This window comes from Acanthochromis polyacanthus, chromosome 8 (genome assembly GCF_021347895.1).
Source record: "Acanthochromis polyacanthus isolate Apoly-LR-REF ecotype Palm Island chromosome 8, KAUST_Apoly_ChrSc, whole genome shotgun sequence".
In the NCBI taxonomy this organism is placed as follows: Eukaryota; Metazoa; Chordata; class Actinopteri; family Pomacentridae; genus Acanthochromis; species Acanthochromis polyacanthus.
The window spans coordinates 2594318-2621210 of NC_067120.1; the positions used below are offsets into that span (position 1 = coordinate 2594318).

Consider the following 26893-nt stretch of genomic DNA (forward strand, 5'->3'; position numbering starts at 1 on the left):
AGCGGTGTCAAGTGCAAGTTACTAATCCATTTCTGTGTCTGCCCTACAATCGACTTCAACTCTTATTGTGAGGAATTCAAAAACACCCTTCTTTACAATGGCAGCCATGTGATTTTAAAAGCAGCCAATATATCGTACAGTTTTTCATGAGCAAAAACATGATAAAAATTGTGCTACTTTCACCCAACAACTGCTGAATAGTTCGTGGGCAGCTGTCTGACTTGAACACTATGCACTCTATGTCTTTATTAAAAGGCCAAACACCATCGCTCGTTTTTCTCAGCTGTTGTGGCCCGTTACTGGGATTCATAAGAAACAAATGTGCTCAATCAATCTCAAGCATAGACGGAGCAGATGTAGTGGAAACATCTCCGTACCCTGCAGAGAAGGATCAGTATTTGCAGCACAATGCAGTCAGGAACTCAATGTGCGAAATCTCTGTGTGGCATACAAAAGTTCAAATTAAGTTAATGAGGATAAAAAAGAAAAGGAGCAGAGCTTCTTATTGACTGGCCTACATAGAGGGACAGCGAGCGGGGGTTAGAGCGGGCACCCCTCGAGCTAGATTCACATTTGCCAAATCCTCTCACACAGATCTATTTTGTTCTCAATACCCTCTCACTTTGTTTATAATCAGCAGCAGGGCCGTCAATGTCTCACAGAGTGCCATTTCTGGAATAGCAGCTACAGTTTTTACAGGGAAAAGCCTTTTCACTTGCTCCTGGAAGGATGTGCTTGATGCTACCGGCCGGAGTCCGTGTGTGTTTGCGGATGCATCGTTCCAGCTGTACCTTAAGTCTCCAGAGAGGATACGTAGAGTCGGGATCTCTGTTGAAGAACCTGGTGGTCTTCGTCCCTGCACTCAACAGATACTCTGCAGGAAGACCCTGTGTCTGTGAGATGTACCGGATCTGCAACAACAGAAGGCGAGAAAATGCTTTTGAGATTTCCGCATGCATCACTGAACCATGAGCTGTGCTTAATTGAGGAGGACTGTGAATCTTTCCCGCTGATGATGAAAAAAAAGGGCTAAAACTTTAAGATGGATGTTCTTTTGGCAGTTTGAAAATCTCGGCTGACATTAAGTACTCCAGATTTATATGGCAGAAATATGCACAGCAGCCAAACATGACCTCAGCTTAAGAGTCTGATTTGAGACTTGTAAATGACACATGCTAAGTTTTTTTTGCTTGTGGAAAAAAAGAAAAAAATCAGACAAGCTTGTTCAGAGACGGAGCAAAAAACTTGCTCAAGGTTTCCCCACTGAGCTTCATCTGACTGATGGAGAGAGAGGAACGCGACAATGTCTTGCTCTGGAGCACAGGGGCTGCACTAATTGGACAAGTGGCTCTGTGGCATCTGTTCAGATAAACAGGGAGGCTGCGCAAGAATCATCAGGGGCTGTCAGGGGGATTTCAGGGAGAGGCATCCCACCCTCCCAAGCATACTCAGGAGTACACACACATGAATACACATAAGCAAGACTGGAAGAATGTGTGGGTACGCTAGCACCCAACGCCTCCAATCATGAGCTGCTCAGAGGTCAGTTTTGAAGGTTCAGGCAATCATCATGTGTTACCTGATCGTACTCGGAGGCTCCGGGGTAGAGGGGCCATCCCAGGAAGAGCTCGGCTATTACGCAGCCCAGGGACCACATGTCGATGGCCTCGCAGAACGGCAGGCCCAGGATGATCTCTGGAGCCCTGTGGATTAAAAAAAAACAAAAAAACCCCACAGAAATTAGATGCTTTCCTCTAAAATCAGTGCTGTCAAACTCATTTCAGTCCAGTAGCCACATTCAGCCCAATTTGATGTCAGAAAAAGACAAAAAACAACAATAATAAGACAAAATAGTACAGAAATGAGACACAAAATCACAAAAATGAGAAACAAGAGGACAAAAAATGAGACAAAAGACATGAAACGGAACAAAAAAAGAGACAAATGACAAAAATGAGACAAAAAAAATGACACAAATGACACAAACGAGACCAAAACAAAACAGAATTTAGAAACATAACAAAAGCATGAGATAAATAAATGACAAAACTCAGACAAAAAAGACAATAACACAACAAAAACAAGACAAAATATTTAAAAAATTAGGCACAAAGCAACAAAAGAAGAATGAGCAATACAATAATTTACTGTATGATCAAAACAACGTGTCTAAAAATCATTTAAAATTTATAGTTTTACAAATTTACAATTTGCAGTTAATGTCTTCTCTGTGATTTTTACTCAAAGTTGTCCCGCAGGCCAGATTGGACCCTCTGGAGGGCCGGTTTTGGCCTGCGGGCCGCATGTTTGACACCCCTGCTCCAAATCTATTAGTTTAGTCTATACTGACACAGAAAGCGCGTAGCATACGGCAACGGTGGCACGGCTGCACTGCAATTTTCAATATAAAGTCCACAAAAAGCCTTGTGAGGAGTTTTCTCTTCACACTTCATATGGAGAGCAGCCCAGCGTAGTACACACAGGTCAGAAGAGGAAATAATCCACACTGCATATGTAGGAGGGAGCTGGAGACAAATTTGAGCTACGATCCCAAAGCCACTACAGTTTAATTAGACAACATTCACACATACAAGCATGCAAGCGCTCAAACTACAGATTCACACCAATTCAATTCATCTGCAGCGTCTGAAGGCTGTTGTACTGTCTTAACGTTGATCTCTTCAAGCAGCCTAAAGGGCTGTTCCTGTTTCGTATCTCTTGTTTAGGCAGTTTCCAAGGTGGCAGGTAACTGAGTGATAACCGTGTGACTGAGCACCAATCACCGAGCCCCATCTCTGCTCGTCAGACACGGGGAATGGGTCGAGGTAGGATAGTATTTTTTTTCACAGTTTTCAGCCACAGAGAAACACTGAAGTAATTATGCCACGAAAAACAACCAACATACAATAAATATTCACCAGATCATGCACGAAGCTTCATCCAGGCTTTCAGTAAGCTACACTGAAGTTAAAAATGCCTGTAGTTAATTGGCAAACAGGCTTTTCATAGCTGTACACACACACACACACACATGCAGTAAAAACACTAAAAGACCGCTTCAGCTGTAGAGGAGATAAATATCTCTGATTTGATGAAAAAGTAGAAATATTGTTTCAGTTATCCGAGCAGCACTGTAGTCCCAAACAATTCCCGAATATCATTCAACACGTTTTATGTCCTGTCAGAAAAACTAATACACTTCTTGTGAGCTCACATCTCTGAAGGCGCTTAAAATAACCAAGAACACAGCGATTCTACTTGCTAACAATCCAAAGCATTCAAAAGGTTCTCTGGCTGTCATCACCGGGAGGAAGGGAGGGGAACATTGGTGTAAATGGTGTAACATTTTACGTATTGGTAAGAAACAGTCACTCAGCTCCAGAAACTCAAATCCACACTGAACAGCTGGAATTGAAATCCCTCCTTATCCATTAATAACATATTAACAGAAAGACACACAGTTACACGGGAGCCCAAGGCTGATCTTGGAAAGTTTCAAGTTCACAATGCTGATTGCTGTGACCATGGTAACCAGCCCCCACCCCCCCTCAGGCTTAGGCGGGCTCTGGCAGGGTTTTGGCCGTGGAGAGAGAAATGAGGGGGTCTGGCCTTGGGCCTGCTGGAACTGTAAGTTCCATGCAAACAGAGAATGTGAAAAACAGCATGGGGGACGCTATAGGACTTCATAGACCTGTAGGGGGGCAGTGGGTGAGTGGTTTGAGGGCAGTTGGGGGGTTTGGAGGAGAATGAATGAACATACCTCACATACTTTAAAGCAAATTTCCAACTGTGGCCCCCTGCCCCCTATTCATTGTGTAAAATGAAACGAGGGCACAGGGGATTCATTGTACACACAGATATGGTTAATGTATGGAGGCAGAAATCACCCCAAGGATGGACAATGAGACGCTGCACAAAACAGCAGCAAGAGAGGACGACAAAGTGAAGCAGAGCGGTTAGGGGGGCTTTGCTCAGTGAGGAGCTCCTGTCACTGAAGGTGGTTATTGGGGTCTCAGGGGCAGCAGTGGAACAGACACCAAGACAACACTCTAGCAACAGTATCTTAGGGCACCATTACACACCAGTACAAAGACAACATTGCACACAATGAGCTGAGACATCTGTCAAAAGGCTGGCGAAGAGGCATAAAGGAGTCTGCTAGGGGGTGATATCAGAGGGAACAGCGAGGTCTGCTGAAGGTGGAAAAAGGAAAGAGATTGAAACCAGGACTGGGGTCAGGATGGTCCTCTTCGAACAGCTTGTTAGTCTGGCTGGAGTTTCACTGAGGACATAAGGGAGGGGAACAATAAAGGCTGCACACGCATGTGGACAGGCACACAACTACACACACACACAAAAAAGTACTAGAGGTGTTCTACCTGCATCCCTATCACCTCCAGCAAAAGAAGAATCCATAAGCACACGCTCCTAAACACACTTAAACATCTGATTGCACAGGATTCTGGGTCAGTTTTTAAGTCTTTAAGGAATACAAATTGCTTTAAGTATTGTATCATGGCAAAGACTACTTGAAAAACACACACAGGCTTGTGAGGATTATATTTTGTTCATGTTCCTGCAACATCTTTAATACTTTCTGCTCTTTACTCATCATGTTGTCTGTGCAGAGGTTGATAGTCGAAGCAGGAAGGCAGCGCTGCGACATTATTACTACCTATGCATTTTTTGTTTACAGTATAATGAAACCAATATGGCAACCCAGCAGTTCTTTAGCGCATTTGTCATACAGATAGGATTCACATATTTCTACACAAAAAGGCACATAACATATAGCCTCTTATTTGCATGAGTATGAGCTTTCCAAAAAAACACATTTAAGGTCGTGAAATCAAAAATATGTATGTAAAAGCCGTTCCAAAAGCTGCAAAAAGTGGTGCAACTCACAACGTAAGAGTGTTTTCGAGGAAGTTCTCGGCATCAAAAAGCTTTGTGAAGATGAAAGACGCAGGAAAGCCTTTCATCAGATGGTCCTCCACATCACTGCGGCTTTATTGGACATATGCAGACCACAGGACATTTAACTTCACCCTTTTTACGGTCGTACAACTTCCTGCCTCCATCATCATCATAGTGCGTAGCTCATATAGTCTCACAAAGAAGCAAAGTGTGGCTGACATTGATATTATTCTTTTATAACATCCAAATTCAACAAACCACACTGTCATAAGAGCAAAATTAACAGTATTTGTTTCGCTTTTTAGTCAGCATTTGTACGCGCCCATGTGTGGCTGTTTGCGACGACAACACGGTCTTTGCCCCTTTGTGTGATCGAGAGATTTGCTCGTGTTGATGTTATGCTTGGATCCATTTCAGCCTCTCACAGAAAGCTCCTCCAGATCAGCGAAACTCACAGAGAGAAGAGAGAGAGAGAGAGAGAGAGGGAAGGAGGAAGGAAGAGAGAGGGAGTAACATCGCTGCTCATGATATGAAACCACAAATGCAAATCTGCCCCTACCAATGCACCTCTGCCATTGCATGCAAAGCGCCTCACAGCTGCTGCTGATGCAGGCCTTTCGCTGGCAGTGATAAACAGTGCACACATCTGCGCAGCTCACAAACCTTACTCCTTTCCTGTCCCCCTTTCCTTTCTAAAGTACTCGCGCGCAAGAGATGACAGCTCATGCATATAGGATCATTTTAGTTTTCTGTGCTACATAGGAGGCCAGGGTTCATCTCAACTGGAGGTAAAAATGCACACGAGCAGCCAGGTGGTTAGTGGTCACAGTTCTGGCTTTCGAATGTTTGGTTTACAAAATTTTGAGGCACTTCAAGACTCAATTATAGGAACAAGAAGGGCAGCAGAATGCCTATAAAATGTACATGTGTCAGTTATTGCCTCTTTGTGGGTGGCAGACTGCATAAAACATAGTTCACATAGCCATTCAAGACTGTGGGTTTGCATTTAGACCTAATAACAGCATGTGAAATAATGCTTACCATGTTTGCCACCGTATTCTAGCAGGTTGGCATGCTAGCTTTTAGCACTGAAAACAGTACAGCTGATACTAATAGAAATGACATTTAGTTTTGTTGGTATTTTGTCCAAACTACATGAAAACTCTGACTCAGTGATGGTGATAAAAAGCTGGACCACCACTAAACTTACTACACTTTATCTGGAGGTAAACACAGAGTGGTGCAAAATGAACATCACGGGAGCTACAGACATGGAGCCGAGCTCGTCTGCTGGCTAAAAACTACATTCCTGTCTTGTGGTGATCTCCAGGATTGGACTGACCATTTGAGTATTTGACTATGCTGATTTATCACTCCTTAAGCTGCACCCCACCTATCTAATCTCCAGATGATATGGCTACCACAGACAGTGCCTTTTGGAGGGTGGCGCTGAGCTTCTTGCTCCAGACCATCCATGTCACATACAGTACAGACGGTGTGCAAACCACCGGCTAGCTGGAGGCTTTCAGTGGATTTCAATGGGTACCCAAGTGCATGAGAGGCCTCAGTGTTCTGGCTAGTGCCTCTGACAGCACTGGCCCCTGACAAAAGAAAGAGGGAGGGTGAGAGAGGGAGTGAGGCAGAGAGAGGGAGAGAAGGAGAGTCTGCATGCTGACATCCTCCCAGCTGGCCTGGTCATTGATGATCCCCAGTCCTCTTGGGAGCCAGAGATGGCACGACTCATGAATGGAGCCTTTCTTCTGCCACCCCAGCCCACCCCCCGACACCTCAGCCCTTTCACCCACCCCCCCTCTGCCAGCCCGGCCAACCCCTACACCTCACCCTGCCTCGCCATCCAGCCCCCTCTCCTTACCACCCCTCTGCCAGCAAAACTCCTCAAACTAGGACGCTGAGGCCAGGCTAGCGCTCCCCTACCCGCTCGCCTGTCCACCCTCTGCTCTGTTGAACTGTGCCTGCGCTTGGCTGGCCTGCCAGCCCACACACAAACACACACACATGCACACACAGACACACACACACACACACACACACATGCAGATACGCTCGCACAGATACAGGCACACAGCTGACATCACAGGCTGTGTGCATGTCAGGATGTATCCATCAGGCTGACCTTCCCTTAGCGTGGCTCCAGAAGGGAGACCGATGGATCCACAGAACAACATGTGCATAGACATAAATGCACAAAGCGCACACATGCACACGGGTCAGCCGGTCTATGGTAATGGGTTTGATCTTTTTCCTCTCCATTTCAAAGACTTCATCATTGGCCCTTATGTAACTATGTTTTATTCAATAGCCAGGCAGTTATGAGTACAGAGCAGCAAGCGTCCTCCAGGTAAATAAGTATAGTAGCCGGTATAGCCAGTATAATCTTATACTGGCTAAGTTGAAAGCACTCTTATGACATGGCGATGGTTGGGGAGAGAGATAGCTGTCCGGTGCTAACAGGAAAAAGCACTTCATGAGAAAAGAGCCTGCCATTAACTTTTCTCCACTCCATCCCCTTCTCTTCTTTCTCTTTTCCTCCCTCCTCTTTGCCTCTTCCTCTCCCTCCATCCCACGCTTTGCCCTTGCTTAATGTAAAAGGCTTGGGTTGGTGCTGTGAATGACTCCCTTCCTCCCCCTGGGTATTCATCTGCATATTCATGCCCTCAAAGGTTCCTCCGCAGCTTCTTTGAAGACGCACCATAGAGAAACACTTTTCTAGATATATTGCACGGTGGTCGCTGACTGTGAAATCAATGTGCAGATTTACATCCCCTGCCGTGCACCTGTGGCTCATAGGAAGTCACTCCAACTCCAGCAACACACACACACACACACATATACATACATATGCACTCCACCTCTCTAACCACTCCTCCCGCTCTCATCGCATCGGAAATTGCTGTATAGTGCACAAGCCATGCATAGGATGTGGAGGTTGTGTAAATGCACATTTATACAGGCCGAGACTGCACATCGCATTTAAATTTAGAGCCTGTGTGTTCCAGGTGGTTGAGGGGTGGAAAGGGGAGGGGGATATCTGGACAAGGCAAACTTTTTTACAGAGTCCTTGAGCAATGTTGTCTCACTCCCTAAGCAGGGGTGACATTCCTGGTGTTCAAGGTCTTGAAAACAGGCCTCCTTCTCTCTTTTTCTTTCTCTTGCTCTCAGAAAAAGGCACAGCAAAAGCGCTGACAAGGCTACCACTGTTTTACCTGTTAAAGTATTGGCATTCCCCGCGGGTCTGGCAACACATTACGACAAGGCAGACGAAAGCTTATGGAAAGAAAAAAAGGATGGGGGGTGTTTCACACAAAGGGAGCCATCGACTTCTAAAGAAATAGTCACACAAATGCATGGCACTGCTATGGCAACAAAAGATAGAAAGCAATAGTGAAACTTGCACAAACAAAGTAGCTGAATTTCAGCTGAATTTGAGCAACTGAAATGCATCAAGGGTGAGTATAAAATATGGGTGACAGCTGGCTGGGTGCGTGCTCGTGCTGATTCAACACAACCTGAAGACCAGTTCGACTCAGCAGCTTCACAGCGAGCAAACTGTAACTGAGAGCTAACGTAGACAGGCTCCCCCAGTTCTCCCTCCCAGTCTCACCATCTCACATTTAACTCCTCCCTCCTCTTTGAGGCATTTTATATAATGAAATATTCAGTGGGCAGGGAGCCACCCCTGTCACTGTGGCACATACGGCACATGGAGCCCTGTTGTCACAGCATGGCACAGTCAATATTAGCACACAGGATATGCCACATTTTCTCACACGGCATGACCCTTTGTCTTTACATACAGCCCGGTTTTCAAATAACCGTGTCAAAGCAGCATTAGATAACATATCAGATTTATTGTTGAGTAATATAGAACATCAAACACATATTTTACAGCCCGGGTAAAGCTACATTTGCTGCCCCCTTAGCCCCACTTTCACCTGCCCTTTCTCCTATTTCTTCTCCCTCCGCTTGCAAAAGCTTCCATTAGCAACGCCAGCATGTGCAAAAACCAAACAATGACTGCAGCTACAGCGAGGCTCAGTTGCACTGCTTCATCATTCCCAGTTGGTAATTACCTCTTTCCTGTGGTTATTATTATTCTCCAGCATGCAGCTGATCCTAGCCGTAATACATCTCATTTCCACCTGCAACTAGCCGAGTGGGCTCAATACCACCGCCGCCCTCCACCGCCTGGTGCAGGGGTCAAAGGGACAGGCCTCCTTCATCAAGGATGGAGGGAGAGGGAGACGGAGAAATGACAGAAAGGAGATGAGGGAGGCAAAGATGGAGAGGGTGGGGATGGGCACAACAATAGAAGACGGATGCCCCCTCGACCAACACCCACCCACACACCCACCTACACACACACACACACACACACACACACACACACACACACACACATTTTCTGTCCCTTCTGCCTCTCTTGTCAAAAGGAAAAGTGCCGGGAAGGATTTGCCATCAGTAAATGATGGGTATCTGTCATACAGTGGCACTGTCTCTGCAGACAGCCTGGAGAGAAGATTTAGGGGATGCCGAGAGGGAGCCTCAAGTCTCTCCAGCCCTATTAGGGCAGTGGACTGACAGTCAGACATTATTAGGCCAGGATAGCAGCCACTGGTCACACTATGACCCAACCCTGAGGCATGTGCAACTCTGCTCTGACAAACTTGAGTCTCTGTGAAAATCAGACTGTTTTTTCCTGATTCTCCAAATAATAACTTAAAACTCAGCGACTGACATCACGCTCTGGCAGTATAAAGAAAAGGAAAGACAGGGGGGCAAGTTTCTTGGAAAGTACTAAATTGCAGCCACTGACCCTTCAGAATGATGCCATTGCACCCTCAAAGTCTGTTAGTCACTGTTACAAACCCAGAGGAGAAAAATGTAGGTCAAAGAGAACTTAGTGAGAGTGGGCACAGCCAAACTAAAGGCAGAAATGCAAACCGACGATAACACATTCAAACATGCAGTCACTCAGCAACCAGCTTAACCAGCTGGCAAGCCTGTCACCACGGCTGAGACGCTGACAAAAACAGACAGAAAAAGCAGCATAGCGGGCAGCGAGGCACACTGTGCAGACGGTCAGCCAGGCAGATGAGATTGCGTCTGCTCATGACTGAGGGATGCTTAAACCCAGACTTGATCACTTCAGCAAACTGGAGCGTACGAGGGATCCGGCGAGCTAAACCTTCGGCCAGCTCCGTCTGAGGCTGGCATACAATCAAAAGAAAAGTCACACAATTCATCCAGCGGAGCGTAAGTCACAGCAGGGTATACCAGAGCCCAGGCAAAACCCACAAAAACTACTGTACATTATATCATATCAGAATATTGTATTTTAGCCTTTCAGCTGAAAAACGCAGCATGACAGTTATGTAAACTGCTGGCCAAACCAAACACAATCTCATCTGCTTGCTTGACTGACTGACTGTCTGCCTCCCTTCTTCACTTACAGTCCGTCTGTATTTTCTGCTGTCTGCCGTTATTTTATTGTTTCCTCCAGAAGCTGCTTTACTCCAACATGAGCAAGAAATTGCAAAGCCCCGCATCAATATGTCCCATTCTGTTGATTTAGGATAACTACGGCAGAGATGAAGCGATAAGGGGAGTAAACGGTGGGTCAGTGTGGTTGGCCGGTGGAGCCGTGCGTACTGGATATGTGATAAAACAACAGACGCCGAAAATCCATTGGAAATGCGGCGCCGCAGAACATATAGCTGGGAGCCACAGGGGCGCCGTCCTACGTCATAATGACATATGTCTCCGTGCCACACACAAACATGCAGGCCGAACACACATGCACAGTTTCAATCATAAACGCTGCTCTGGTTGACTAGCTCCCCATTTCTGGGGCAAGCGAAAGAGGGCATGGGGAGACATTTGCAAGGCAGACTGAAAAAAATCCTCCCTTCGTTTTCCTCTCCCCCCCCGACCCCGCCGTGTGCTGACATACAGTACATGCGCTACATTTCTCTACCTCCACCCATCCCCCCCACCCTCCCTCTCTCTATCACTATCCCTTGTTTGACTACCCTCTTCCTTCCTCCCACCAGGTCAGGCAGTAATACCATCTCCTGCCTAATCAAATTCTGCTGTGTGTGACATGAATTCTCGGTGCCCAAGGCTGAGCTGCCTCGCGACAAGCTGCAGGGCTGCAGAGAGCTGTAACTAAACCTCACACAGGTCCTATAGAACAGAACAGAGCAGCTCCCCGTCTCTCTCCAAAAATTGAACACAACCTCCTGGATATGATTCCCATGGCCTTCGATCTGCCTGCTTTTCTGCTTGCCTCAGTGTCTGTCTGTCTGTCTGTCTAGTGCTGCTCTCTCCTGCGTGATGTGTGTGTCTGTTCCAGCGAGTCCCTGGAGTGCAGCAGGCTTCTGGTTAATTAGAGAGTGGATGGGACAGACTGACAGCGGCGGATCCAGATTGTCACCCAGATGTGGTCAGGTCTTAATCCAACACAACGACTGACCCCCACCGCCCCCTTCTCCGAGTCCTTCCGCCACAATTAACATCATACATGCATGACAAGCTATCACTTAATCATGCAAGAAAATACACAGATCCCTGAACATGTCCTCCAGAGTCTCCTTCGGGAAAAGGTGAAGCCTCTGGCGAGTGGGAGCTGTCCCGCCTCAGATCCTCGTGTCCCTTATATCTGGCCCAGCATGCCGCCTGCCTGCTGCGTCTTCAGACACTCCTAACACAGTCTGTCACGCTGCATTCTTCCCTGACAAGAATTAGAAATGTCATCACGTAGAGAAACAACAGCGGGATTATTAAGGCTTTATGGAGGAATTTGGACAAATAGGCCATTCCCTGGTAGCCTCAAACAGGTCTCCTTTCCTTGCGAGGACAAATGAGAGGGTGTTGTTGTGTGCGGTGGGCTTTTGTTTACCCCGAGATGAGAGGTACGGTTTCTCGTGTCAAGATCAGAGTCACGAAGGGGACAGGTCTGCACTTCCTTTCTCAAAGCTTCTGACACGCATAAGCTCGTGCACAATCTCCCACTAGTGATCAGAGTCTTCACACACATATTCATTCACGCACAAAACAAAGAACTAGCAGTGAATAGCGATCTGACAAGAAACAGAAAAAGGATCACATGCACTTTTAATCACTGGCATTGGTGTTTGTGTTGCAGCTGTATGGTGAAAAGCGACTCTTTCCTCAGAGCAGGCGATAATAATAAGAGCTGTCTTCAAAAACAATCAGTCACAATGACAGGTAATTAATTTGGCCCAGCAACGGTGCCCTGCAGTCATTTGTAAGTACAGTCGCAGGTAATCACCTTTCAATGACAACACCCCTGTATTGTTTTTGCCTTCCCTCTGTCATATAGACTGTTAATTTTCTCCTACCCCTATACACTTCATGACAAACAATGCAGGCCTGCTCAGCATTTAATATGCCATACATTGTGTATTGAAGGAAAACAATTACTGTGCAGCAACAATCAATACGGCATCATCCTTTTCATGTAGCCATACTTGAAGATTCAATTATTACGGACAAATGGCATTATTTCTGCAGCCGTGGTCTCACTCAAGGAGACAGCAGACAGAGCAGATTCCATCTAAATACTAATCTGAACAAAACTGAGATTGCATTATCTGTCCTGGCTATCTCATTGTTCTGTCCACCGTGTAAGCACAGTAAAGGGAATAGATATGTTTGTGTGTCTGATTTAAGAAGGGAAGTGACAGAAATGGAGGCTATTAACTTAATTAGGCTTTGCCTTGTCAGTGGTGAACTCACCAAGAGAGGAAATCAGTGGAACCAGGAGCACAGAGAGGATTTGCAGTAGTAAAGACAAGTGACAGGACGATCAAAAGGTTAACGCTGGAAATTGAGTGCTATTAGGAATTATAGCTACAAACGATGATAACTTTCATTATCAGCTTCAGTATCAAAGCAGAAAATGCTCACATCTGAGCTGCTGGAATGAGTTGGAGATTTCTGCTTGATAAATGATCCATTTATATAAAATACCAGGGCTGCATGATATGAGAAAAACCGACATTTTAATGTTTTGTTTCTCCATTATATATATATATATATATATATATATATATATATGATCTATAATAAATACAGGAATCTTCACCAGATGACTATCATTATTTTATAATGATGGGAGTTGTTTTTTTGGAGTGAATCTGCATCAAAAATACAAAAATAATTTAATAGAAAAAGCTGAAAAAACCCATTTGAAACCTCCCTCATACTGGCCGAGGAATTCAAAGTAGTTTTTTTCTTTTTTGCTTTAGATGGCATTCAGATGTGAGTTTCAGCTTCATACAGAGCTTTGGTGTGATGCTGATTTAAATTATAAAACCAATCATTTCTGTTGTCTCATGTGGTGGCGGCAATTGCAAGACGCAGCCAGCAGAGTACCTGGTTTTGATCATTCTTTCTGCATTTTTTGTTTCTAATGTGAACATGTGGAGACTTCATGTCAGCAAACTCCAATATCTGTATCCAAGAACCTTTACATCAGATAAATTGATCAATTGTTTCCTATCAGAGTGACTTATCAATCATCTCTTCTTCTATCAAGCTCAGAAAAGGTTGCTGCATCACATGTTTGAGTAAATTTCCCTTGGATGACATTGCACTTCCTGCAATGTGACTTTTACCCACACTGCTGAAACAGCACATCCCATAGCATTATAAAGTACTATTTTAAATATTTTGATAAGATATTTTGATTACTTCTTCACTTGACTTCCGTGGCACATGACCAATAGCACACGTGAGCGATAATAAATAAAGACAACTTTGTTTTAAATTGCCTGTAAATGTGATGCATGTGTTTTACCCTCATCATTAAAACCTATAAACGCTGATAGATACAAGGGGGAAGGTCATGTTTACAACCAAATGATAAAGAACTGACAGCACCGCCTGAGACTGAGGACAGACTGGAGATTGTTCAACTCTTTCACGGATGCAGAGAGTTCTTTTTTTCATGTCTTACAGGACAACAAATATGCTTTCATGGTGGTTTTTTCATGTGATGAGGCATTCCACACAGACCTGTCCGGTGACGGCGCTACAACTGATGATTGCTTTTCCTAACCAGGTGTTTTCCTGTCTTAGCTTACCTTGCCCAGAGGGAAGACCGTCCCCTCTCAGCGAACACACACACACACACACACACACACGCACACATACGCACACAAACAACAAAGGCATTCAGGCTCTGAACATTTCCTTTTGTTGTGGAGTTGGAGGCAACAGTCAGTTCTACAGAGCAAGAACAAACTGTGGAGCAGCAGCACTGGAGGTGTCTGCTGGAGTCAATGCGAATTTTAAACCAACACTAAACATGACACATTTACGATTTCTCAGGCAAGAAATCACATCACACTGAAGGCTGTGTACAGAAAAATTCTCTTTCTCGTCTATTTGTTTCCTCCTTTTCTTTTTCCCCCCTCTCACTTTTCTTCTTGTGCTGTCTGTGTGAGGGTTGCTGCTGGAAGGAGTCCAAAAAGGACACAGTGTGAAATGAACACAGCTCTGACCTCCCAGACACCCCGACACAGCCAATCAGATCACTCCTCCCTAACGCACAGGGCACTATAATTGGTCGGTGGGTGGGAAATATGACCAGTGGGGATTCGAGTGGCGGGAAAAAGGGAGGGAGAGCAAAGGGAGTGGTGCTACGTCTCCTTTGTGCACTTTAACCGACCCTTTGCCCAGGACAGGGCAGGAAATCTCCAGAACAAAAGCGAGCTGCCATCTCTCCGATCAAAGCTGCTCTCAGCTGACTGGCAAACCGACCGATCCTTGTAATCTGGTCCCGTCTCACATTCCAGACGTCTCCAGCGAGCGAGGTGCCAGTGACCTGGGCCCTCAAACAGGAAATGAGTCTGAATGTCGTTCCTTTCCCTGGGATGGGGCCTCAGCTGTGGCCGGCAGAGGGTCATAAACAACATTCATGTATAAATACAAACATGCCCATAAGCCGAGAAACACACAGAGGCGGGATGACATGAATGCATCCACAAATCGTCCGTCCGCTCCCTCTCTTAACAAGACAGTATGGACGTGTGCATACCCTTCTCCCAGACGCTACTGCTCACAGCTGCATGCCCTGGGCGTTTGCTATCTCCAGCCCCAACCAGACTCACATCAGCCACATTCCACAGCCTCCCAAAGCCCCAGGGGGAGCTTCACAGCTGGGCACTGAGCTGGGCTGTTCTCTGCCTCCCTGGCAGACTTTCTCCTCCACCCCTTCCTCCCTCTCCCTCCTTTGCTCGCCATCTAACACACTCCCCCCCCCCCCCCCCCCCCACCAAAACACAGAACATATCCTTCTCTCACCCCTGCATCACTGTTTTTCCAAATTCCGCTGTGGAAATTGTCCTGCTCTTGTTCCCCATTAGCTCATTCACAGTTTACATGATGAGGTTAGACAGAAGTGGTCGAGGCCACAACAACAGTGGATCAAGATGACAAAGGGCCGCCGGAATGTTAATGAGTTCCTTTAAAAAAAAAAAAAACAACTGCTGATGCTAAATATCGGTTTGACTCTCTTACAGCGGCGGGTTCTTTTAAGATGTGTCACGTTGACAAGAGGTAAAAAGACATGTCAGCAAACAGAACACATAATCTAATAACATCTGTGACTGTGAGGCTATCTCGTTGCCGACAAACAGCAGCAGCAGTCGATATATGAAACCAGACCTCATTATGCAATAAATAAATGCATGAGACAGGTTGCGAAGCCCCACAGAAAGAAGACCCTGGTGAGAGGGGATCATCAAAACTTCAGCGGAGGGATCCGACACTTTCCTCCAGGAGCTGCTTCCCTCTTCCTACCAGCTCAGCAGCGACATTAAGCAGGTAGGCGATATAGTTTCCTAAACTATAAATCAAAGTCGAGAATAAGTTAACTGGAGTTGAGTCAGGTCGGACTAAATATCAGCATTTCAATGTATGCTTTTATATTCCGGCTTGAAGATCCACAGGGCAGAAGCATATTTTCCACAGCTTTAAACATGAAGGAACGAAAGTCTGGACACATAAGAAATCTCATTCACTAGAATTTTTTTTCCTCCACAGATTAAATCTGGCTATTATATTAAATATATTTTTGATAAATGATAAAATCTATATTAAATTCAATATATTAAAAAATGTATACAGGAGGTCCTCGGTTTACGACGTCCTCGACTTATGGCGTTTCGTCGTTCCATCAGAACTGGTTCAGTGGAACTAGTTAGCAAGCAGAGCGGATGAATACGTCATCACACAGCGCTATAAGACAACTTTGTTTACATTTCTGCCGGTATTTTCCGACCGCGTTGTGTTTCAGTGTGAGCTAATGACTGTTTGTCGTTACTGTAGTTGTACAAATGTGTAAACTGATCGACATCGTGATGCTCGTAAAGGCTTTGTTTACATTTCCACCGGACTCCGACTTATGGCGAAAATCGACTTGCGTCACACTATAGGAATGGAACTCCAATGTAAGTCGAGGACCCCCTGTATGCTGAATAAAATGTTGTTAAAAATGTCATTTACTAAAAACATGTATTTTACCTATGGGTCCAGACTTTAGGGACATCCAGTATAGCAGCCAACTGGACAAAGAAGCCGAATATACACAAGCTTTGGCAACATATTCATACGTCTCTAAATATTCGTGTTTGTCTGCATGCATATGTGGTCGTATTTGTGTTTCTGGACATGTGTGTGTGCGTAAATACTTAAGGCCAGCCTGTTTGTGTTTCATCATTTCAGTAAATGCCACGCAGCATATCACTCTAACTGCATACGTCTTGGGCCATTTCCATATCTGTAATAGAGAAAGCCCATCTCCCATCAAAGCTGCTCTTCCACTATGCCCAAATAGCACATGCTTGTCTGCACAAATGTACGCACACACACACACACACAGAGCATCTCTGATGAGCTGACACAGAAAACTAGATTTATTAAGGGGGAGGGAGAGTCGAGATGCAGAATGTGGGGGGTGAAATTTCAGCAACGGACACAGGTTGCAGTAGACAAAAGGCACAAAAACATTCACAAAAACAGGGAAAAAAAAAGAAAACAAGAACGCCGCCTCTTCGTCGCGCTCGCAGCCGTAAAGTGCATCACTCTCCTCTAAGAGACCTGCTTATTTCAGACCTGTGACACAAAAGCCACAGCAGCATACAGGCTTATCTCTTCGCATCCCTTGAAACGCAGCGCAGCCCCCAAAGAGCTCCCCAGTGCTCCACATGCCACTTTCAATTAGTTCCACAAAGAGAGTCTTCTGCTACCAAAAGGAAGATGGGAGCTCATTACCGAATTCCTCTCTACTCTCAGCTTTGAAATATAGATCAGGAGGCTATGTCTGACTTCTGGGGTCCTGGATGTGCCAGTCGCCGACCGTGCCACACCAGTCCGGAGCAGATGAGCGCAGAGTGCCGTCTCGTGGATTAGCCACTCCTCAGGTTTTACAGTCCCTGCAGCTTACTCTCTATCTCGCCATTAGTTCTCTGCCTTTCCCCCTCTTTCTCTCATTTGCTGTCTTCCTGCTCCATCTTTCTATCTCTTTCTTCACTAAATAGGCTCCCTGAAGCCACAGCTCTCAGCATTAAACCCACAAATGGGAAAATACCAGTTCTAATAATCTGATGAGAGTATAAGAGAGCAGCAGCGTAGGAAATGCGGATATCATATCGCGCAGTGGTACTATTATAGTCGGCATAGACAGAGGCAGCAGCTGATAAGGCAATGCAAATTCATTCAGGTATTCTAATGAAACTAAAGCTCGGCAAAGCTGCAAAGGGAGAGTAGGGGGATTTTATGGAAATTAACCGTTGTATAGTAGTTCATTAAGGTTAGTTTTAGCTCGCTTATATCCAGAGATTCCACAATATCCAGCGACAACAACTATGACAGGACTACTAATAAAGAAACCAAATGATTTGGAATAGCACCGTCATAAAGCGTGGCAGTTACATTCACCCTGAGATTAAACAGTCTGGAGAGATCCATTTCTTATCTGGCAGAAACAGAAAATACAATAGCCACCATGATGTAGCAATGCTAGTTAATGGCTTCCCCCTCAGGACCGAAAACAGCACGTTCACCCACATCTAGCTGTTTACTTTTTGACTGATAATCCCATTAACTACACATAGGCCTCCATGCTGCTGCACCACATTTAAAATGCTGCGGCTGTGTGTGTGTGTGTGTGTGTGTCCGGTATGCACGCCAACTGGCTGCCTATGTGACATCTCCATCCACGGTGCAGACAGTATGTTTATACCTTCAATTAACAACTTCCATTAGAGCCACCCTCAGTGGAATGCCACCAGCTACATTATAAACAGGCAGTTAATTTGAAGCTGCTGGCTGAAGCTAAAGGTTGACCATTAGGGATCGCGCAGGAGTGAGACACGTGATCCGCTGAGAATTTTATTTTGGAGGGGGGGAAAAAAAACAGAAAATCATTGTGTTGTGCCCTCCAGTTAGTCAGTTCCTCTCCTGTCGATCAGTCATGATGTAAAGCGCTACAAGATGCCGGGGTTGAGGTGTCTGGAGATTTGGTGTAGCGAAGGAAGGAGGGGGGAGACAGACGGAGAGGAGGCGAGGAAAAGGGAGGAGTGGGTGGCTGAATGTATGGCAGCGGGAGAAGAGGGGTATAGGGTCCTGATGCTCTCTCTGATTCGCTCTCTATGCAAATCACAACAATCACAGGAAATGCCTGGGCCTTGGCTCCAGCTAATTGCCACGGCAATAACAAAGGAGGGCTTCCTTTGAGCGGAGAGACAAATTAAACATTAGTTTAGAGTTTTCTTGGAGACCGAGGGATGTTATAATTACCCAGAAACCAACACATCAGCACTTTGCACGCCACGCGTCCCACTCTCACAGCCTGGCGGAGGAAAACAAATGTATCTCATATTCTGGGAGAGAGGCGTTTGGGGGGGTGGGTGGGTGGAGAAGAGGAGTACCAGGAGGGAGATGGAGACAGAAAGAGAGAGGTGAGGGGTGGAGGAGGTGGAGGGGGGAGATGGTGAAGGGCACGGAGAGGGATGAGAGCAGAAAACAGGAGATGGGGGAGGACAGAGATGGAGCGAGACGCGGGGGATAATGAGGGGAAAGGAGGTGGAGAATGATAGCCCATATCTCCAAACCACTCCATGCTGGTAGTGAGGCATCAAAATGTACACCCACCATTAGCATACTGACCCCACCCCTCTCCTCTGGCCTTTCTCTCCCTCATTATCATCGGGCACGGTGCACGGGACACGGAGAAACACAAACCAAGCTCATTTCCCATCACATGTTTGCCTAAATGTCACGTCAGCGATGAAATGAGAACACGGAACAAATGGCGTGTCCGTGTTGTGCAAATGCGCGCTAGGTTGGTCCATCTCGCCGGCCACCGAAGGGTTAAGTCTGTAAGCACTTCATTAATGTGGGTCGGTGCAGCAGAGCATGTTGCAGGCGAGAGAAAAAAACAACAAACAAGGCAGGATCTAGCTGAGATATGCAACCATGGAAACTTGGGAAGACGTCCTTGGATCTCCTCCCCACCGGGGGGAGGGAGGCAGAGTCCCTGCTCCAGTCAGGAGGGCCGACACTGGGCCTTGAGCGATGTGATGTGTCCTGGATGGCTGGTTCTATGTTTGATCTATGTCTGAGGGCAGTGGCAAAGCCTGACACATTCACCCAGCCCGTCTAACCTAAATGTTCATTCAAAAGGCCTGTCTCTCCCTGCAGCCAGACCTTGCCCTCTATCTGTCTGTAGGTCTATCTGTCTGTTTCTTACCAATCTACTAGCTTGCCAGTCTGTCTGTGTGTCTTCCTCCGGTTGTTCTGTCTGCTTTTAGCATCTGTCTGACTGTTTGTAGGTCAGGTGCTCGCCTGCTTGCTGGAGAGCCCGCCTTCCCTTACACTGTATGGATGCATGAACTCATACGAGCCACTGACCATGCCCTGGAAATGTAATCATCCAGCACAGTTGGATGTTTGTTTGCGCGTGTACACACAGATGTGCATACAGGAGCGCAAACAGCCAGCCATGTACACAAACAAAAGGAGTCCCACCCAGCTATGATAGGAGCTGTTTTTTTCACAGACATAGCCGTGGTTGCTATGTGCTCTTGTTAGTATTTGTGCTCAAAAAAGCGCAGGTTGTGCGTTGTATTAGTTACACAAGGCTAAAACTCTTTCTCACACAAGGACAGGCACACACACAAGCCTCTCCGTGTCAGTAAGCCAAGCCCATAAAACACTCACTCACTAATTGGCATGTAGTAATTTTGCTAGCTCCTATAATAAAAGAAACTTTTTTTTCTACCCCAATTACTTCTCCATGTTTATGTAATGGGGCTTGTTATTTTCTGACTTTTAATATCTCCCCTCATATAACTGTAAGCTATGTGAATAACAGCTTTAATAGACCACAGGTCCTCAAGGATTTGTTACTTTTAGGGAAATCGGGGCTGCAGTGATACAGTCTTTGCGAGCAATCCAGACTGGTGACATCAGTTAATTGCATAAATTGGATCGGGATCAGGCTAGGCATGAGAGAGATTATGACACAAAGGCAGACTGAACTGCTAGAGGGACAAAGCAGTGTTTCTGACACCAGCTTTCAGGGGAAGAAGGAATTACATCACTGTGTTGGGGTTATGTAAAACAGCAGACCTGCTGACAGACTCAAACCCAGCCTGAGAAAAACATTCAGAAGCAGATAACTCCTTAAGAGAGAGAACCAGAATGCTTCTCTTTGCGTTTAAAAGCAATCAAGAAATGCAGAATGAACTTTAGCATCACTATATTTGCGTCTCGCTGACATCCAGGCTAAAGATATGCTCTGTGTGGTAAAACTGAGCAGCCCGCAAGTGAGTCGGCACTAGAGGGGGTGTAAGATCTCCACCTCCTCATCAGTAGGCCTAAAGACTATCCCATAGACGCACTGAAACCCAGGGGGGAGATCAAAGCCTGTGTGATCCAGTGGCTGTTATATCACCCCCAGCCTGCTCTCCCACTGCGGGGCCTCCTGTTACGATGCAGGCAACAGGGAAGAGAGGGAACACAAAACACTGACCCGGTCCCGTCTACGCAAGCAACTGTTGAGGATCTTTAGCCAGGATTTCATTCCCCCCCGCCTCCTCCTCTGCAGATGCATTTACATTCCACTTTGCATTCCATTAATTTCAGTTTGACAGCACTTGCATGCTTTTGCAGGCGACATGAATAATCATGAGATGCACGTACACTCACAAAAGATGGAAAACACACAAAATCAGAAAACTGGTTGAATCTTTTTTTTTTCAGCTATTGTTAAGAGAAGGAATTTCAGCCTCCCTGCTGCAGAATCAATTTACTATTTGTATCTTAATTCAACATTCATTTTGCCAGGCGGCCTGTCAAATCTGAAAAATAGCGTCCATTTGCCTCCTGATGTCCCCGCTCCTTTGTTCACCTTGTTCTAAACTCTGATTTAAAATCAGTGCTTCCTCCCCGTGACCCCGCCAGCCTCCCCTCGCCCTCCCCCCATCTGCTTTCGGGAGATGAAGCAAGGAGACAGGCACGATTGGACCTTGTTTTCTTCCCTCAGCGGAAAGGCATCTCGACAGGCCTGCTATTGACCACATCCACCAGGAGAGGGAGTGGGTCAATGGAACAGAAAGCAGGGGACCATTTTGGACCACTTAACTATAATCAGTAAATGCACCCCGGTCGCAATTAGCACAGGGCCACCCTGAGAGTGTTCGTTTTGCTCACAGCTCTGTCTGCGTTTTATTCTGCTCCACAGGAACCTTGTAATGCAAATAGCACTCCTCACATGCAGCCTAACAATGGGAAAAGAGGCGGGAGCTGAGCTGGAGCACGATGCTGTCCTTACTTTGTGGCTGTTTCAGGAAGCACTGTTGCTTTCCTATGTGCTGAACAGAAACAATCTATAACTCCTCGTATACTAGCCGATGCCAGCATGCTGTAAGATCAACCTTTAAAACGTGGACTCATGTGGTAAAAGCAAACTCAGGGTTATCATCTGCTCCGTAACCAGTAATCTGCCCTGATGTGGGGTCACTTCAGCTGTCTGCTATATATCTAAAAGGTTTGTTAGAACTTTTCCTCAGATGCTACAGCAGCTAGCTTTAGGCAATTATCTCTACATAATAGCTTATTTTCACAAATCACAATTTTGGAAAGATTGTGAGGGAGAAAGAGAGAGAAGAGTAGTTTCTTTAGGTTGAAAACAGGAGACAGAACAGAAATGTGACAGGTAGCTGGTGCCGTGCACTGAGCTCTCCAATGCACCGATACACTCCTCAAATCATTTATGATTCACTGCACTTAGTCATCCATTCTGCTCCTCCCCCCTGCAACCGTGAAGAAAAAGCAAACAAAACAGACAGACAGAAGGACAGACAAACAAACAGACGGCCTTTTTAACTGATGCTGGCATTTCTGTAGAACAGGTGCTGTAGTTATGATTGATTTGAGCTGCAGTGTGTACTGACGATTCAAAGGGAAGAGCCGAGCACAAAGATGCACGCACGAGCTGAAGGAGTCTGTTAAACTCTCTCCTCCTGCGGTAACACTCGCTTTTAACTGATTCAAGAGCGGCAGAGTTAACTTCGTCAGCAGCACGGGCGCCTGTGATGCTTATGGGTGCAGATACTTCAGTGTGGCATACACCTGTTAGTACTCACACACACACACACACACACAAAGAAAGTAAAGTATCTGACCTCCTTTTCCCTCAACCACCTGTTTACTGTAGCAAAAGCAAAGAACAGGCTCATATTTACACATTATCTGCACCCAGTTCTGTGCCATAAAACAAGCCCATGTTACAGAGAGAAAAAGATGCCCATGAGAAATTTCTTTTGAAAGTCAACGCATCTCACATCTCCAGGGGTTTGTTGTGTATTCTCAAATATGCTCATGCAAAGCCTCTGCTCAAACATCCAACGAGTGCATGCAGAAATACTGTAGTGTCACATAAATTGAAGCTCTCTGTCCTTACGGCCAGCTGCATGAGATGAGGATTTGTGATCCTATATGGCTTCTGGATGTGATGATTGAAACGCCAGGCAGATGTATGTGAGGGACAGAGGTCAGGATGAAGGAAATGGAGACAGGAAAGGAGGGATGGACAGAAACGACGGATGGAAAGTTGTAAAAAGAGGCAAAGAGGGGCAAAAGGGACAAGGGCTATAGGGATCACTAATGAAAGTTCCCTGCTGTTTTCTCAGCTGTTCTTCTCTGACCGGAGCAGAGCTGTACACAAAGAAAGAAAACTCTGCTTAACCTAAATGGGCCATCTTTCTTTCTCCTTCACACACTTTGGGAACAGGACATGAGCACACCTAAAAAACCACATCTTTGCTGCTGGCTTGAAGCCTCATTGTCGCCATGGTGATGCTGTGAATAACAGGTTTGGTTTGGGACTTTGGGCCTTTGGGGCGTTTTGTGCTCCTCCAGCACCTACATGTGTTATGTCAAGAGTCTGGCACACATCGACACAGAGTGAAGGCTGAGAAGGGCCTTTTCTGGGTTTCTCACCATCATCCTATTTTTTTGCAATTTAAGCCTGCTTCAAAACCAAAAAACACAGGAGCACACAGCGCTGACAAAGACATGCCAAAGACTTTAACAAGAAATTATAAACCTACACTGGAGCTCTAAAAGAGGAAAGCAGTTCTGCAGGGAGAGCAATGACTCAAAGCCAACAATAATAACATTGTCATGGGTAAAATCTATACATTTTCTGCGCAGAGAGGGAGCACAAATGCACAATGTACACAGCTGGTAACAGGCTGCAGATGAAAGCCAATTTGGGTTTCTTTGTGTAACCGAGAGCTTCAGTTGGACCACAGGTCCCTGTGGAACAAAGACAGAAAGAGGCGAGGTAGAAAGAGAGGAAGAGATCGAGAGAGCCAGAGAGAGAATGTGATAGAGAAAGGGAGGAGAAAAAGAGCCGGGCAGAGGGAGGTGGGGTAAGATAGGACGTCCTGGCCCACCTGGGCAAACAATAGCAGCGAGATGAGAGTGTGGCTCAAGGGCCCTCCCTGCCTCCAAAGTACACAGCTGTCGGTTGGGGCAGGCAGGAAGATCAAAACAGCCCCGGTCTAGTTCAGGTGTTGGACCTTCAGAGGCAAACGGACAATTTTTGGAACAAGAGCCTTGGTTGCCATGACGACGGCCGCAACAGAGAGACTCTTTTTAGAACTCGAGAAGTGATGCATGTTAATGTTTTTCATTCATTTCAACACAAACACAGGACCAAAAAAACAAAAACAAAAAAAGAGCGGTAGAAACGGCACGTATACACTCCTACACTTCCACTACAAGGACATTTTATTTAAGTCATTGATGTGAAATGCATTTCTCACTCAGATGCGACCATTATGCTTCAGCTTCTGTGTGTGTTGAAAGCAGCTTGTGCAGGATCCAGGGTTGTGTCTTAACAGGTTTGTGTGACATATGTACAGTACGCTCGGCTTTGATTTCTTCACATGATGTCCAAGCCTCCATAGGAAATTGTCTGCATCCACTTTTTGGTGAATGAGCTATGAAATTCTACTTCAAGGATGTATGTTGATGGCATACAGACTCTGTTTGAAGCCAGAGTGAATATGGAAATACGATCATAAAAATGAGCCATGGGGGGGTGAAAAGAAAAACCTCAAGTAATTCCCTTACGCTGGGTGCAAGGACAACTGTATTTGCTTAAAGAGAAGCCATCTGTTTGATGATATATAGATCCTGGCTGTAAAGAAAGACGCGTGGTGGTGTGTTGCTGCCTCCCCGATGTCCCTGCTGTGTTTAAAGGGGTGATGTGAGTAATGTCCAGTTCATGCTGATAACACACACTGAGATCTTGTGTTGTCTCAGCTCAGAGATCGCCGGTGGGAGCACACCTGCTGCCACGTCGCATGTGTTTACTGTATAGGCGTCTGCATGTGCACCAAAAAAGAAAAAAACCTTTGTAATCGTTTGACCATTAGGTGGTTTAAGCAACGTGGGGCAGGTTCCGTGTAGCAGGGCAGGACATATCCTCGGTTTAATCAGCCAGTCGCATACACAACATACACGCCAAATTGCCTCGTACGCTTGAGTAGCCGCTGCTCACATTTACACTGATTAATTTGTTCTCTTTTTCTTTAGTTTTCTTCCTCCTTTCTCTTTGCTTTTTTTATTGCAATATCACTGCCTTTTCTTCTTTTTTGTTATCTACAATCTCAGCGGAACATGCTCCTTTTTGTGTGTGTTTTCTTTCCTCTGCGGGCTGATATACGGCGTCTTAATGCTCTTTCGGTGCCCCCCAGCTTGTGCACTCAATAACCAGCTGAACCCAACAGACAATCCGACGCTCCTCGCTCATAAAACACAGGGATTAGTCTTCAAAGCTCAGTGGCTGAGCACACAGAGAAAGTTCATTAGTTTGCAATGCTCTTCCTTATGAAATTTAGCAAAGTAGCAGTCTGTATTAAGCAATAAAAAACAGCCGTTCTGTGGCAGCCTGTCTGCAGCGGTGATGTCTAAAGCTGCGGGTTTGCCCAGACTAAAACACACTTGGATGCTGCCCCATTCCTAATGCTAACCCTTTTAATATTTAACCAAGATCCAATACAGGAGTAATTATTTTTCCAAACAAATTACGCCTCAGGCCGAAACCACCGCAATCTGATACACCACAGCGATACATTCTCTGTCACAAGGCGCTATTAGTCATTTTAAATTATTTATCAAGCTTGGGTGAAATAGGATTTGCTTCAGACCCATTTTATGACAAGCACACGGCTTCAAAAGAAATCTAGAGTGGCCTTTATATTCCAAAAAAGCAATTTTTATGGAAAGCTCCCCTGGCTCATCTTCAGAAACCCCCCGGAGACGTCCATATGCGAGGAGACACAAGGTCAATAAAAGAATGACGGTGTAAGTTATGTGGAAACGGCCCGTAAGACTTCACAGCAGACTACTTCCCAACGCTAAAGAAGGGCTGCATCAAATCCTTTGTGTTGATAAATGTCAAATCTGGAACTTCCCTTCCCATTGCTTACATTATTACACAAAAACTTCCCGTAAATCATGACTGTGTTATTGCTCAACGTGAGATATTATCAGTTGTTCGACTGTAGTTTCATTTTATATCTTGTATTTTTCCACATTATCCTCCTAACTAAAGCGAAATATTTAGTAAAACATTCTTGAGCCATTCCGAAACTGAGTGCCACAAATGTGAGGAGAGCGTGCCATTAATAACTGGAATCCAAATTGTCGTTTTTTTTTTATTTCATGACTTTATGAGTGGGGCTGAAAATAGCCTGTGTGGTTAGAACAGTGCCTCATTTAATTCTGCCATCTGCAATGAAAAATAGCAACATTTTTATAGAGCGACAACTGTCACCGTGAACATGAGCTATGTTTAACTGGGCTGTCGAACATCTTCTATCAAACGTGATGAACACATTAAAACAGAGAGGGGAGGCAGGGAGGGAGGCAGGGAGGGAGGCAGGGAGGGGCGGGACATAAAAGCAGAGCGGATAAATTTGTTAAGACGCTAGTTAGAGGAAAATCAAGTTATTGTGTGGAGCCAGGGATGATGCTAAATGAAGAGAGAGGGAAAGGAGGAGAGGTGGTGGTGGTGGTGATGGTGGCAGTGGTGGTTGGAGGGGGGGTCATCAAAGCCTCTTTTTCTCTCCACACAGGGGCCCCAGCTGGCTGGCTGAGCAATGGAGAGCTCTGCCCACTTGCCTGCCGCAAATTAGCCAAACTATTTACCCTCATATGCACATTAGCAAATTCCGCCAATTGAGAAAACAAATGCATCTGTTTTGTTCTGTAGAAAACTTCATGGGAGCCTGCATGGGCCTCTGCACACCAGGCATTCTCTGTCACAGTGGCAATCAGTCCTGAACTCACACACACGTACACACACACACACACACACACACACGCACACACACACACGTACACACAC

General features: G+C 45.7%; 2 protein-coding genes across 5 annotated transcripts in view; one reads left to right on the plus strand and one right to left on the minus strand.

Annotated features, from left to right (window-relative positions):
• The window catches only part of zgc:77752 (uncharacterized protein LOC393862 homolog), a 411733-nt gene that overhangs the window by 142841 nt on the left and 241999 nt on the right, over window positions 1-26893 (plus strand). The window lies entirely within an intron of this gene.
• Window positions 1-26893, minus strand: part of hipk2 (homeodomain interacting protein kinase 2) — a 72072-nt gene that overhangs the window by 20566 nt on the left and 24613 nt on the right. For all 4 annotated transcript variants that reach the window (XM_051951415.1, XM_022202399.2, XM_022202408.2 and 1 more), the window contains exons 3-4: window positions 1580-1703; window positions 792-911 (exon numbers count right to left, since the gene is read on the minus strand). In XM_051951415.1, coding sequence (XP_051807375.1) covers window positions 792-911; window positions 1580-1703 — 244 coding nt within the window. The remainder of the gene's footprint in view (window positions 1-791; window positions 912-1579; window positions 1704-26893) is intronic.